Raw genomic sequence first — 16,193 nt, forward strand, 5'->3', positions numbered from 1 at the left:
AAGTATCCTTTATTTGTCATGCCAAAAAAAATGGAAGATTATAAGTGGGTTTTAGGAACCCTTTTCATTGGTAAAGAAGAATTTAAGGTGGATATGACAACATATGCCATTCATAATGGGAGGGATTTGAAGTTTATAAAAAATGACAAACTAAGAGTGAGAGTTAAATGCAAGGAAGGTTGTGAGTGGTTTGCCTATTGTGCAAAGTTACCTGATGAAGATACATGGCAACTTAGGAAACTAGTTGACACACATTCATGTAATAGAGAGTATAAGGTCAAATTTACGAGATCAAGTTGGCTCGGGAAAAGATTGTACTCAACAATTAAAGAGAACCCGAACATAAAAATTACAGATATTTCTAACAAGGTTCATCAAAAGTGGAATGCTGGAGTAAGTAAGATGAAGGCATTCAGGGCACGTAGGGTTGCAATTGATATGGTTGATGGATCATTCAGAGAGCAATATATAAGATTGTATGATTATTGTCATGAGTTATAAAGATCAAATCCAAATAGTACAGTTAAGTTAGAAGTCCAAGCTACAAATTCAGAGGTAACTGACTATGTGGACATACCACTTTTACCTAGTTTTCAACGCCTATATATGTGTCTTAATGGATCTAAAGAGAGTTTCCTGATTTGTTGACCAATAATTGGTCTTGATGGTTGTTTCCTTAAAGGGTATTATGGGGGTATGATTCTTGCCGTTGTAGGTAGAGATCCAAATGACCAAATGCTTCCAATTGCCCTGGCTGTAGTTGAAGGTGAGACAAGAGATTCATGGACTTGGTTCCTTAACTTATTAATTAATGACTTGGGTGGACAACAAGCATGCAAGTCCTACACCTTCATATCTGATCAGCAAAAGGTACTCATTAAAGTTCTGTTTTGGTAATTCTGTTAGATTGGTAATTCTGTTTTGGTAATTTTGTTTAGATTGGAAATACATATCCTAATCACCTTGTGCATGACTGCAAGTGTTTTTGCATTGCATTGAATTAGATCGATCATAAAAATAAGAATGCAGGCTGCATAAAAATAAGAATGCATTGCATTAACCCCCAAATCCGATGACAGAAAAAATACATATAAGATTTATATCGAATTTTATTCCTTAAATAAAATTATATTTAATTTTGTTTGTGCCACAAGTTCTAATACAAGAAAGCTGCAGGCTGCATACTTTTAGCATCAAATAGAAAGTTGCAGGATGCATATTTTTTAGCATCAAATAGAAAGTTGCAGGCTGCATATTTTTAGAATCAAATATAGGATGAGGGTGACTTGTGTGTAGGCTTAGGAGTTCGGTAATTCTGTTTTGCAGTCTTCTTCATCAAATATCTATAAATAATTCATCTTTTCTGACTTTGGATATGTATTTCCCTTTGTTAATGCAGAATTTACTGTATTAAAAAACCTTTAGAGCACACATTAAAGTCCATATTCATTATTTTTTGTTGTTTATGTAAGGGACTATTGCCTGCAATGGATGAGTTGCTTCCTGGGGTGGAACAAAGATTTTGTGTAAGACACCTGTATAACAACTTCAGAAAAATTCACCCAGGGAAGAAGCTTAAGGAATTGATGTGGAAGACAGCCAAGTCAACATATCATCAAGCATGGGAAAGAGAAATGAAAGAGTTGAGGAAAGTTAACTAAGAGGCCTACAAATATTTAGTGAAGATTCCTCCAAGGTTTTGGTCAAAGTCAAGATTTAGTTTCAATTCTAAATGTGATGTGCTTGTTAATAATATGTCAGAGACATTCAATAGTGTCATAATTGGACCTAGAGGGAAACCCATAGTGACAATGTTTGAAGACATCAAATTGTACTTAATGGAAAGGTGGGCTAGAAATAGAACTACATTGGAAAGGTACACTTGTTTTGTTCTGCCTCAAATCAAGAAAAAGTTAGCAAAGGAAGAAGAATTATCAAGAATATGGTTATGTAGGTAATATTGTTTTTTATGCTTTGGTTTTGTTATGTTTTTTAATTCTATGGTTCTGAAATCTGCCTGAAATCGATTTTGAAACATGTTTATTATGTTATGATTTTGAAACATGTTTATTATTCTGAAATCTGCCTGAATTCTGAAATCTGTTATTCTGAAATCTGCTTGAATTCTGAGTTATGATTTCTGCCTGATTTTGCATGATTCTGATCCTGATTCTGATCCCGTTTATGCTATGAATTCTGTCTGATTGTGATCCTGATTCTGATCCTGTTTATGCTATGAATTCTGCCTGATTCTGATCCTGTTTATGCTATGAATTATGCCTGGTTGTGTAGGTAATATTGATTTCTGCCTGATTGTGATCCTGATTTCTGCCTGAATTCTATAATTCTGATCCTGTTATTATGAAATCTGCCTGAATTCTGAATTATGATTTCTGATTCTGATCATTTGCCTGATTCTGTTCATCTCTGAAATCTGATTCTGTTCTGATTTTGATTCTGATTCTGTTATGAAATCATGTGTTAATTCTTCTTATTCTTATTGAACAAGGTATGCTGGTGAAAATATATTTGGAGTTAGTAACATCAACCACACATGAGACAAGTTTGTGGTATCACTGGAAAATAGAGAATGTTCATGTAGGAAGTGGATGCTCACTGGAATTCCCTGCTACCATGCAGTTTGTTGTTGCAACTTCCTCAAAAAAGATCCAGAAGACTTGATTCCAACATATTATAGGCGAGAGACATATGCCGCATGTTACCGACCTGTTATTTACCCAACAAATGGACAAAATATATGGACTCAAACTCCATATCCTGATGTCTTACCGCCACCATCAAGATGGCTTCCAGGAAGGCCCAAAAGGTCGAGGAACAAAGATGGCGATGAAAAAAATAAGGACTCGACAATGATTAGTAGGAAAGGGATGTCAAGTATGTGCAGCAACTGTAAACAATCTGGTCATAACAAGGCATCATGTCCAAGCCAAACCCAAGAAAGCCAATCTCAAACTGAAGTTGGTCAAGCCCAAACTGAAGTTGTCCAAGCCCAAACTGAAGCTGTTCAAACCCAAATTAAAGCTGCCTAGACCCAAGCCCAAGCCCAATCACAACCTATCAAAACCAGAGGAAGACCCAAGAAAAACCAACCCACACAACCTGTCAAACGCAGAGAAAGACCCAACAAACTACAATCTGCACAAGGTTTGTCCCAACAAGCTCAGTCCCAGTCCCAGTCCCAGCAAGCTCAATCCCAGTCACAAAGCTCAGTCCAACCTGCACATGCTCAGTCCCAGCCTGCAAAAGCTCAAGCTCAAGCTCATTCAAGCACTTTTAGACCAAAGTTCAAAACATGGAAATTGTAATATTAGGATCTGTCACTTTTTGCTAGTTTATGATCAATTTATGATCACTTTTTGTTAGTCAAGCATTTTCTGTCATTTTATGATCACTTTATGTCATTTTGTATCACTTGAAACAGAATTATGGATTATGAATGAATTATGCAGGAAATGCTTTATGAACATTGTATGCTGTTTTGTACCACTTGAAATAGAATTATGGATTATGAATGAATGAATTATGCATGAAATGATTTATGAACATTGTATGCCATTTTATACCACCTGAAACAAAATTATTGATTATGCATTCCTTATGAATGAATCATTTATGGATCTCAATTCTGATTTTCTAAGATTCACAGCACTGTGTTGACTTTCTGATTTTCATCAATTTAAATCTAATGTTTAATAATACAACTGCAGACAAACCAAACATTATATTGACAGTAATAATTAAAGAAATAACAACCAAGAACATTGGAGCCACAATTGATGCAAAAGAAAATTACATTAATAGTTCCAAATTCCATACAACAAACTCTATCATAACTACATACTTACAACAAATCTACTACATCAACCTCAAGAAAATTACATCTACTACAATAAGCTCATTTTAGAGCTAAGATCAACAATAAAACAACACACGCTACATCAAACAAAACGCATAAAAATAGCAGCAACTTCATCTTAATAATGGTTGACTTGTGATCTCCATGCATCTTCAAAATGACATTCCTAAGAGTCATAATCTCCAACTCTTTTTGGGGGCACTCTAAACATTGTGTATGTAGTTGTTGTGGAGTTCTCTGTTGTGTTTGAGGCATATAGTCTGAATCCCAAACAAAGTAATTGCATCTACATTCAATATCATAACTCTACAATTGATGAACAAAGGCAACATCAATAACAAATCAACAATAAACAAATTTCTAATCTGAACCAAAAAACCATAAATCTAAAACCCTAATATGAGAAAACCATTATGAAAAACAAAATCCCAAAATCTAATCTAACAACCTCAACTAAAATATTGAAAACCATAAAGGTATTATTGCTTACCACAAAATTCCTACAACCCCAAAACTTTCTTCCTCTGTTCGGACCCCATTTTGTCACTGTGCGCATCACAGGTTTCAAACCACAAGCACAATTTGGCAGCTCACGAATTCCATTGGAAACGAAAGAACCATAGTTGTAGGACTGTGTATTTGACCCATTTGAACATGAGGCCGCCATAGATTTTGAGTTTTGGGAACCGTGAATATGATTTTCCATGGATGGAAGAAGAAAATGATAAGAGAAAAACGAGTGGGACAAGAGAAGAACACGCAGAGAAAAATGATTTCACGGAGATGAGAAGAGGGAAATCAGTGGAGATGAGAGAAGAAAACAGGAAAATAAGAACACGAAAATGAGAAGAGGGAAATCAGTGGAGATGAGAATACCAAACAAGAGATTTAGAAATATCAAAGAGAAAAAACTGGAAAGAAAACAGATGAGGGAATTTGTTAACGTTGCCTTAACGGAATCTCACTTAAAGGGTAAAATTGAAATTATTTCAAAAGATAAAATACTGAAATGCGAAAAAAAAAAAGTTAAAAGACCAAAACGTTACCTGAAATTAAGTTAAAGGACCACGAATGTAATTTAGCCTATATATATATTATTACTAAATATGATGTTGCACGAGAGGATTTGTTTGAGAGGTAATAATATGAGTTTGTTTGAGACCATTTGTTTGAGAGATAATAATTGGTGCGTTTGTTTTAATAAAAAATTTATTCTTTTAAACCAAAAATCATTTTTTAGAGTTTAAAGAGTGTTTGTTTCATATTTTTTTAAAATTATTTTGTTAGAAAAATTATTTTTAATGTGAATAAGGCTTTTAAATAGGCTTACAGGCCAGACCATGGTAAGCCGTAGGCCGTAGGCCTCAAAAATTTATCGTAGGCCAGACTCAGGCCTTTCAAAGCCTGACCTGGTCTGGCCTGTCCCCACCCCTAATCGGTACCTCGGGAGGAGGGGAAAGGAACTTTGGGTGAGAGGAAAAATAATTAGACATGGTGGGTCTACTATATGGCCATAAGGCACACATCTATCTAACGTTAAGAAATTTTTTCCCACCATAGGCTATACGTGCTATTGGTCCATGCTAGCTATCTATATTAACATACAATTTTGATTTTTTATTAATATTTTTTCTAGACAACCACGATGAGAAAACGACATTAACTAAAAATGTATTTTATACGGTGTTTTATATACAATATTAACTTTTATGTTCGTATAATTAGAACCGGCTCAAAAATATATGAAAATTTAAAATAAATTTTAATATGAAGTTTTTAAAAATCTATAATAGTATTTTTATAAATTATAAAAAAAAAGTGTTCAAACATTTCAGAATATAAAATATACAAATTTTAATATAGATCATGATCTAATATAGAGTAGTTTTAAAAATTATTTAAAACTTTAATAATCACATCATTTGTCTCTTAAAAGTAAATGTTAATAATTATTTTTATTTTTATTATTAAAATAATGATTAAAATAATTTTAATTTGATAAAAATAAAATAAAATAAAATAAATAAATATATATCTTATGTTGAGTTGATATCAATCAAATCATCGTTTTATTTATAAAAATAAAGATGATCAAATATGTTATTTTAAAAAAGTATTGTTGATCAACAATAAATCATATACAAAGATTGTTTTATGTATCACTCATGCAAAATAATGATTCAGCAAAAATAAAGTACAAAATAATATATTGAATTAATATAATCAATTTTGTAAAATGTTTAATTTTAATTATGATTAAATCAATTAATTTAATAGTTACTGAAATACTATTACTTTTAAATAAAATTTTATTACTTTTAATTTTAAAAATATTATAATATAATTAAATAAAAATTTATTTATTTTGGAGTCTCAAATCAATTGTTTTAATGATATTACCGACCTTGCAAATAACACTTGAATTTATTAACCAACACGTACCTATTATTGCTCACATGAGTTGATGTCAATACCAGAACTTCATACATATCATTATCATATATTTGATGTTATATATATCATGTATTTGATATTTATTTCATCCTAAAACAGGGTTGGGTCCCTATCTCATCCAAGATTGTTAATTTTGCATTATGTTATTATCGTATGACTCTTGCTCTCACTCTCATATGCTAATATCGTTGTTTTAATATGCAAACATAAACTGCATATTTTTATATAACATAACCTGTACAGTTTAAACACTTAATCAAACGATCAAATAAATAAATAAAACAATTAAAGGTTAATGTGGTTCAGTTTATTTTTCTTAAAAAAAAGCACTTTGATTTTATTAAAAGATTAAATTGAGTTTCTTATATTTCTCATGGTTAAATATATACCTAACAATGAGACAACACTCATTCTGCTTCTACTACAGACGAGCCCAATACTATTATAGTGTAGATGTAACAAAAATTGGGCTTCATCAAATAATAACTTTTAATTTTACAGCTCAAAAAAGTTAGTGCTCTATTTATATAACCAATTTACTAAATCATCAGTAGAAAAAAGTCAGCTAATCTTCAAGCACAAGGAAATTTTTTTAGTAAATACTCCTTGTTGATTTTCTCATTTCTAAATTTTTGTGGCTGAAAACTTAGAAAAAATTGAATACAAAAAGTTGAATGAATATGTTAAAAAAGTACAGTAAAGTTCAAGAAAAATAGAACTAATTGATTTTTTTATAATTATTTTAAATTGATTCAGTATAAATAAATTTATTAGAATAAATACATAAGACACTTTATATAATAATCATAACCAAATTAATAAATCTTAACTAAAACTTATCTAACAACAAATTACTTCTGGTTTTTGTTTCTTTCTTTGAAGGAAGTAGTTTTGAAACAATATAGTATTAAAATTTAGAACTGTATAGAGCATTATCATAATTGGTCCTGTATAGTAAGAGCTCAAAATCTGATATGAGATTGCACATAATTAGCCTAACAAGACATTTAACAGCATAAAACAAAGAAGAAAACAGATCACATTGGTAACTTTATTGGTGACACTTACATTTTGATAAATAGATAAAAAGAAAGACATAAGAAAATAAAATCCATAATATCCTGTTTTGAACAGAGACAGTCTGTGATGAATCTGATCCTAGTTGTTCCAATACTGAACAGTCGTGATCTTTACTGATACTACTAATCAATGATCCTACTTGTTCCAATTCCAATGCTCAACATAAGACTCGCCATTTACCAATAATTACCAAAATGTGCCACGCCATTCTCAGCTCCTATTTTTTCTCTCTTAATAAATAAATAGAAAAATAACCCCTTTCTATCTCTCTCTGTTTAGGTTTCACTTTCCTCATCCAATTTTCCCTAGAAAATCCCAAAAAACCAGATTCTAATGGCAAAAAAATCAGCAGCAAAAAATGAGGAGGAGATTCTACCGGACCATCTCCGCTGCGGACGCACCGACGGGAAGCAATGGCGGTGCAAGCGGCGAGTGATGGATAATCTCAAACTGTGCGAGATTCACTATCTCCAAGGGAAGCATCGTCAATACAAAGAGAAAGTTCCTGAATCACTGAAGCTTCAAAGAAAACGGAAGAACGAAGAAGAAACTGTTGTTATCGACAATGAGGATACAACTAGGGCACAGAGTGAGTTCAAAATGGAGTTGAGAAAGAACAAGAAGAAGAAAAAACTCTCAGAAGGTTCAGTTTCGTTAACCGATTCCGCTTCTGTTTCTGCTTCTGTTCCTGTTAGGAAGAAAACGATGAAGCAATGTGATACGCAGTTAGAGCTTATAAGAATGGTTCTGGAAAGAGAAGTTGAAAAGAGAAAAAGAAACAACAACAACAACAACAAGAAGAAAAAGAAGAATAAGACAAAGATGAAAAAGAAGATGAAAGAGATAAAAGTAGAAGAAGTGGAATTAGAGGATTCAGTAGAATTGAGGAAAGAATTACCAAATGGTGTTATGAAAATATCTCCTGCTTCAATTACACAACGTGATGATAACAATGTGAGTTCACATTGTGATGTGAAAGTTGGTGTTGATCATCATAAGGTTGTAGCTGTAACACCGCGTTACTTCAGGTCCAAGAATGTTGATAGGGTCCCTCTTGGCAAGTTGCAGGTTTGTTTCTTACTTCTATTCTATGTATCTAATCTATCTTTTCACTGTGTTTTTTTCTTCCTATTGTATATTAACTCCTTGTTTAGGTTGTGCCTAATGGACCAAACATGAAGAAAGGGAGCATTAAGAAAAAGAAGTGTCATTGGTGCAAGAAAAGTGCTGATCCTTGGAATCTCATTCAGTGTACTAGCTGTCGCAAGGAGTTTTACTGCACGGATTGCATTGAAAACCTGTTTGTTACTCTTACATTCATTTGTTATGTTGTTTTGAATTTCTTACTTTGTTGGCATACTAATCGCGTATTGTTGTATGCTGTTTAATCTTGTTTGAAAACTTGTTGATTTTGATTCTTTATCGATGAATGTGTTCTGTAATTCTTATGCAGAAACTTGAATTTTGAAAAGCATGATTTGATTTGTCAGAAACCTAGTTAAATAAACTCCTTTTGTTGTTGTTTAGAGAGATGTGTGAAATGGTTATCTTTGTCGACAGAGACTAGGAAGGATCATGAAATTTATAAATGAAAACAAAAAATCATGCTAATGAATCATTATCTTTGTTTTGGTAGTTTGTAGAAATAGTAATACCAGATGGATCAATGATGATTAGTGCTAAGATATTTACAAATTTAGTTTCTGTAGTCTGTTTGCTCTTGAATTGAGAATCAAAATATGAGACGTTTTCCAAATCTTTTGGACACAAATAGGTATTTGGACACTCAAAATGAAGTTAAGAAGTTGTGTCCAGTTTGTCGAGGAACATGCAGTTGTAAGGACTGCTTGGCAAGTCAATGTAACGGCAGTGAAAGTAAGGTCTGACATCAAACACGGATGCTTTTTGTACTCGAACAATGTTTCGGTAACAGCATATTTTGACACCTCGGTTTTTGTCCTGTTGTTTCAGGCCTATTTGTCTGGTAAAAGTAGAGTTGACAGAATACTGCATTTTCATTATTTGATCTGCATGCTCCTTCCAGTACTGAAGCGATTAAGTGAAGACCGAGAAGCTGAGCTAGAAAGAGAAGCAAAAATTAGAAGTAGCTACTATTTTCTTTCATCTAACATTGATGTTTACCAAAGCAGCTTTTGTTGGTTACAAATGTATCTTAGATGCCTTTTTGTGTGATAGGGAAAAATATTTCTGATATTCAAATCAAGCAGGTTGAATTTGGCGGCAATGAAAATAATTACTGGTAAGTTCTTGTCTACAGATGCTTCTAAAAAATGTCAATCTGCATGCTAACTAATGTGCACTTGTCTCAGCAATCAGTGCAAAACACCCATCTTGGATCTCCATAGAAGCTGTGCTAGTTGTTCGTATAGCCTATGCTTAAGTTGTTGTGAGGACTTATGTCAAGGAAGGACTTCTGGAGAAATCAAGTCATCAATGTTGAAGCCACTTGATGGTTGTGTTGACAGTGGGGACCATATTGAACACGTATCATGCCCTCCTATGGAGCTTGGTGGTTGTGGTAAAGGTCTGCTTGATTTGAGATGCATTTTTCCCTCTACTTTGCTCAAAGAGATGGAAGCAAATGCAGAAGAAATTGTTTGCAGCTATGACTTTCCCGAAACTTTGGATAAAAGTTCAAGCTGCTCACTGTGTTTTGACACCGACCTCAATACTAGCAGGTATAAGCAGTTGCAGAAAGCAGCCCTTAGAAAAGATTCATCAGATAATTGCTTGTTTTGTCCCACAGTTTTGGACATCAGTGGTGATAACTTTGAGCACTTCCAGAAACACTGGGGAAAAGGCCATCCTATAGTGGTCCAAGATGTGCTCCAGAGTACATCAAACCTCAGTTGGAATCCACTGTTCATGTTCTGTACTTATCTCGAACAGAGCATTACAAAATATGAGAATAATAAAGACTTACTTGAATCCTGTTTGGATTGGTGTGAGGTTAGTATATCAACTAATTGTATATGTCAAAATTCTTTTAACGTGATTTCTTAAATTGATACCTTTATTTGACCAAAAGAAGGTCAAAACTGTCTATAATAATATATATTGTATTGAAAATATTTTTTATTATAAGTATAAACTAGTATTTAGTGCATTTAGTTATTCATTTTGATTATGACCATTATAGTGTTGCAATTGAACCAAAGTGCTATTGCTAAGTGTGTATTTTATTGGCAGGTGGAAATAAACATTAGGCAGTATTTTACCGGGTCTCTCAAATGTCGTCCTGAGAGGAACACTTGGCATGAGAAGCTGAAACTGAAGGGATGGCTGTCTTCCCAGGTATTCAAAGAGCAGTTTCCAGCTCATTTTTCTGAGGTAATTGATGCTCTACCAGTTCAAGAATACACGAATCCTGTGTCTGGTCTTCTGAATTTAGCTGCAAATTTTCCCCATGGGAGTGTGGAACATGACATTGGGCCATATATCTATATTTCGTATGGCTGTGTTGACAAAGAAGCCGATTCTGTGACAAAACTCTGCTATGACTCATATGATGTGGTGCGTGTTCTTGTTATGATGCTCTTCATTTATTCTTAAATACATTTCTTCAAGAGTAATACTGCCCTGCATTTAAGGCTTTATTATGTAGTAGTCTGTAAAAAAGGGTCTACATACATCAGTGTCCCACAGAAATTACGAGTTGCAACTACTTCCTTAACTCTCTCAAATAGCAGTGCTCTATTATACTCTGTTAGTTGTAAAATTAGTTTTCTGTAGATAATCCATGCTATTTTATGTGTCTCATTTGTAAAACCAGGTTAACATTATGACACATTCTGCGGATGTTCCCCTCTCTACAGAACAACTTACAAAAATAAGAAAATTACTGAAAAAGCACAAAGCTCTGTGTCAAATGGAGTCTGTTGCTACTGAGCAGTTACTAGAACGGAAAGTGAAAGGAATGGCATTATCACATGGTAAAAAAATGGAACAAAAAGGCTTGCAGAGTACAATGAAAGAAGGAATGGAGTTTTTCAGGAAAGTCGAAAGAACATCTTGCATCTCAACTGAAGCTAAAAAAGCTTCTACTCAGTGTGTAGACAACAATATTTCACAGGATGGAGATTGCGGTATTTTTTCTGATTCTAATTCTGATTCTGATCCTGAACCCTCTCTTCACGGGACTGCTCATACCACCAAATTGTCAGCACACAATAATCCTAGAAGTCCCTTTGAAAGCTCAGACAATTATAAGAAAAAGTTAACTGAGCATTCTGGTGCCCAGTGGGATGTCTTTCGTAGACAAGATGTACCAAAGCTCATGGAATACCTCAAACGACACTGTGATGAACTTACTTATACCCATGACTATGACTATCACAAGAAGGTTAGTTCATTGTTAGACAATTCCATGGAAGAATTTTGGAGTGGTTGATTTTTGAATTTTCTTGTCTGCAGATGGTTCATCCAATTCTAGATCAGAGCATTTTTCTTGACAGTACTCACAAAATGAGACTGAAGGAGGAGTTTGGTAAGTACTTTCTCTTCTATTTGTTTGATAATCTAATACAACTTACAATCGTATATAACTCGATTAACTCACCTGTCACTATTACCAGAGATTGAACCGTGGACTTTCCAGCAACATGTTGGAGAAGCTGTCATCATTCCTGCCGGATGTCCATACCAGATAAGAAATTCTAAGGTCGTGTGGCATTAAGATGAAGACCCTCTCTCTCTCTCTCTCTCTCTCTCTCTCTCTCTCTCTCTCTCTCTCTCTCTCTCTCTCTCTCTCTCTCTCTCTCTCTCTCTCTCTCTCTCTCTCTCTCTCTCTCTCTCTCTCTGTCTAGTTAGTTTAAAAAAAATCAGAAACCTAATTGAATTTATAGTTAATTAACTGGATATCTTTTGGATTTTGTTTCCTACTAATTTCAATTGGAAAATGCTGAAAATTACGAAAAGTAACGGCAAGAACTAAAAAAATACATTTGATTGGTTAGCAGACCCGTGATTTCTGCCAAACAAATAAAGAATTGTCTCTGGTTTATTTTAAAAACTGCCATTTGTGTATTTCGAATGCATATTCCTTTGTAACATATAACATTGCCCATTTCAATTTGTTAAGTTGCACCTTGAGCAAAGTATTTCTCTTTAATATATGAATATATTTAGCTATCAATTATGCTGAAACTAGGAAGAAGGCACAGGCATGATTACACTAATAATATTGAAGGCCTTGCTCTCCATATGATTGCTGAAGGATTTATCATTATTTCAATATTGGTCTAAGTAGCACTTTAATATGCTCTAAACTTTGTGAATGTACACAACAAGTATATTTGTTTTTTGATCTGCAGTGTTGTGTTCATGCTGTATTGGAATTTGTGTCCCCTGAAAATGTTACTGAGTGTAGCCAGTTGATCGATGAAGTCCGACTGTTACCTGAAGGCCATAGAGCAAAAGTAGATAAGCTAGAGGTAAATTTTGTAATAATATTGTTTACCAATTAACATTATTCTTATAGTTATATGCATAGAATTGACAAGAGTTGTTCTTTTTTGCATTTTTTAAAATAGGTGAAAAAAATGGCACTACATAGCATGAGTACAGCAATTAAAGAAACACGTCAGCTTACATGCAAAACATGATTGTACCAGCTAAATTAGACTTGCATAACTTAAAAGACTAAAGTTCTCATGGCTCAACTTTTCTTCCACATCTTCATTTTTGTACAGATTAATGCTCAAACAAACTTGTTAAGATCCGGCAAGGTGGTTATTAAATGTTCAATTTCGATCTCTATCCATTTGTTGGTCCTCTATGACGTTTATGCCTTACCTGAATCTGAAATAACTTTATTTGGTCGTATATATTTCTTCATTTGATTACTTTGGAGAGAAAAAATTGAGAATATTAAGAATGAAATTTGATTATCTTTGCACTAGTTTTAAAGCAAGGGAATAGAGTATTTATGAAGATGGCGGGGTGGTATATAAAATTATCTTTTCACTGATCTATGGGTGTTATGAGTTTAAGAATGCATAAACTAACATTTGGATCAGTTAACCCTGATAGATTGTTTGAGAACACTTCACAACCTTTTAAATTTCCAATGTATAGCTTCTAGTTTGGGTGGCTTATAGGGTGCAAGATCCTCTCATGTTGCGCACTGAGCGAGACTACAAATTCTGCGAGTGTATCCTACATGCGTATGCACTGTATCCCTCCCACTCACCACTTATTGGTATTGCCACCGTCCAGACAGTAGAAAAAAGGTTCACGAATGAAAAAGAAAAAAGCTAAAGAGTAACATGGTAAGCTTCAAAATCTTGACTTGTCAATGAACAAATTCATTGGAGGGATTCCAAAGGAGTTTAGTAACATGGGCTAGTTATGGAAAGCCACTATATAGAACAGTTCCAGTGCTTTTCCAATACATGAGTATGACCATTGCTACAAGAAGTTCATCTTCTTTGGCCATGACTCTGAGGAGAGATAACGTTTAAGTTGAATGAGAGCGAAACATGAAGATATGGAACTTATATTGTGTGGAGGCCATAAGATATTAAAATGGAACCAAATGCATCAGATAGTAAAATAAGGTCTCGCATGGTGCGCGACAGTAACTCGCACACCCTAGCCTTTGCCTCTAGTTTGAGGTTTTACATATTTCCAAAATACATGGTTAACGGTTGCCGCATTGAGTTGCAACAACCAAATTATGAGTTTTCACAAAATCGATATATTATATAGCATTCCAATCAAAGAATAGAGAAAAAGTAGTAAAAAAGAGATCTCTAATGGTAAAAACACATTCTCTGCTTTTATTAATATTTATAAAACTGTCCATAATTTTACTGTTATTTAAAACTGTCTCAAATCAAACATTTTTTATCTTATCTAAGAGAATGTTTTGATGAGATGATATAATCTCTTCCAACTTGCCAATTGTTCTTAACTCAAACCTGAACTCTAAGAATATAGAAGCGTTAACATTTTTGAAAAAGAATTGTCAGTCGTGTGACCTCATTCTTCTTGACTTGAGAGATTAAGTTTTTTATTTTTTATTTTTAAATACAGAGATTGTTGCCAAAAATCAAACATTTTCTAAGAGACTGGTTTATATCCAAAAATCAAACATTTTCTAAGTTTACCCGACGTGGACTAGATTGTTGCCATAACGGTAAGACATCACAACCACCAAATTTGGTTGAAGTAATGCCGTTTGGCTTTTTTATTATTATACCACTAAAACAAAAATTAAATACCATAATACCACTCTTTTCAAATTATATACTAAAGTATAATCCATTTTGAACTTTGTATTCATTTCTCTTAGAAATCGGTCCTTGTCCCTAAACTTTCTTAATTAATTTTTTTTTTAGAGAAGGAAGGGAAATCGGTTTCCTCAATAACGATTTCTCAACTAAAAATTTGTTTTTTTTTGTTTTTTTTAATTATTAAATTTATTTTATCATTTATAAATTTATTTTTATTAGTGGTACTATTTAATAGGCACATATATAGGGAATTTGATCAATTAATAAAGCCACGTTCACCCGCTGAGAAATAATGCAACACATTATTTTTCGTTAACATCTTTCTTAATAATAAATATATATTTTATTAATCAATAATTGTTATTTTAATTAAATAATTAATTTAAGTTTCATTTATTATTAATTTAATTAATTATTATTTTAATTAAATAATTAATTTAAGTTTTATTAATTATTTAATTAAGTAATTAATATTTTAATTCAATAAATAAATACAATGTTAATTTTATATTTTATAATTATAAAAAAAAATAATTAAATGGACTCCATAAAATAACAATATTTAATTTAATATTATAATTAAACATACAAATACCAAATGAGTGAAAAAAATATATACAAATTTTATTACAATATTTTTATTACATTAATCTCCTATATGGTGTCCAGTCCCACATCGTGGTGGTCGACGAATACGACGTGGACGACGTGGAGGTGAGTTTTCTTCGTCAACTGGGGCATATGTCTCCTGAACATTTTCACTTAGTAGGTCGACATACATCGAAGAAGTATGATCTACTTGATTTGGGAATGATGGAACACCAAACGAGTAATAGGTACGCTTTACAATGTTGTTGTACTTGCTCAGCTGCTGCATTATTCGGAACATGAGCAAATTCTGGAATATATATGACTTGGATGGATCTTTTGTTGATTATATGAGAGTATAGGATGAATATTGTTTCCAGGATTGATCTTTGTTTTCCAGAACTGCTTCAAGATCAATCTGCGTTTTCCAGAACTGCTTCAAGATCAATCTGCGTTTTTCCAGAACGCTTTCTTTGATCTGATTTGTGATGTTTGATTCCTATCTTGTTTTAACACACTCAAATGCACATGTTAAATATCAAAACACTTAGAATCATAATTAGAATTCTTAATTAACTTTTTGTTTGTTTTCATCAAAACATTAAATTGAGATTTTGTCTCAACAATCTCCCCCTTTTTGATGATGACAAACATGTTAATTTAGATTTTAATTTTGATTCTAATTTTAATCATAGAGAGCTTTAAAAGCTCCCCCTCAGAATATGCTTCAGATTTTTGAACCAACATAAAATCTAAACATAAAATCTAAAATAATTCTCCCCCTTTGTCAACACAAAAAGGTTTGGATTTTACAAAGGAAATGTATACTACACATTGAAAAAAATGAGTAGACTCCAGTTTTTAGATGAAAAACTCCCCCTGAATTTTAAAGAATTAATATCCCCCTTAAAAAAAATCAGAATACAAGGAAAATGCCA

The 16,193-nt window shown here is 32.9% G+C and overlaps 1 protein-coding gene across 2 annotated transcripts; it reads left to right on the forward strand.

The window, feature by feature from the left end:
* Positions 1–7,466: 7,466 nt before the first annotated feature.
* Positions 7,467–13,255, forward strand: LOC101500129 (lysine-specific demethylase JMJ28-like). 2 transcript variants are annotated; one of them, XM_027335793.2, is made up of 12 exons: positions 7,467–8,479; positions 8,593–8,711; positions 9,186–9,291; positions 9,383–9,515; positions 9,608–9,671; positions 9,742–10,381; positions 10,622–10,945; positions 11,205–11,774; positions 11,846–11,918; positions 12,007–12,092; positions 12,745–12,864; positions 12,964–13,255. In XM_027335793.2, the coding sequence occupies exons 1-12, from the start codon at positions 7,745–7,747 to the stop codon at positions 13,033–13,035; spliced, it is 3,042 nt and encodes a 1,013-aa protein (XP_027191594.1). In that variant the 5' UTR covers positions 7,467–7,744; the 3' UTR covers positions 13,036–13,255. The 2 variants fall into 2 exon arrangements, with proteins under 2 accessions (XP_027191594.1, XP_004504957.1); XM_004504900.4 differs by having other exon boundaries at positions 7,468–8,479; positions 8,566–8,711.
* Positions 13,256–16,193: the final 2,938 nt, after the last annotated feature.

The sequence above is a fragment of the Cicer arietinum genome, chromosome 6 (assembly GCF_000331145.2).
Source record: "Cicer arietinum cultivar CDC Frontier isolate Library 1 chromosome 6, Cicar.CDCFrontier_v2.0, whole genome shotgun sequence".
NCBI lineage: Eukaryota > Viridiplantae > Streptophyta > Magnoliopsida > Fabales > Fabaceae > Cicer > Cicer arietinum.

Coding starts and splice junctions, on each gene's coding strand:
- LOC101500129 (XM_004504900.4), top strand. CDS start 7,745: ATGGCAAAAAAATCAGCAGCAAAAAATGAGGAGGAGATTCTACCGGAC. Junction 9,672..9,741: donor GGCAATGAAAATAATTACTG/GTAAGTTCTTGT, acceptor CACTTGTCTCAG/CAATCAGTGCAAAACACCCA. Junction 10,382..10,621: donor CCTGTTTGGATTGGTGTGAG/GTTAGTATATCA, acceptor TTTTATTGGCAG/GTGGAAATAAACATTAGGCA.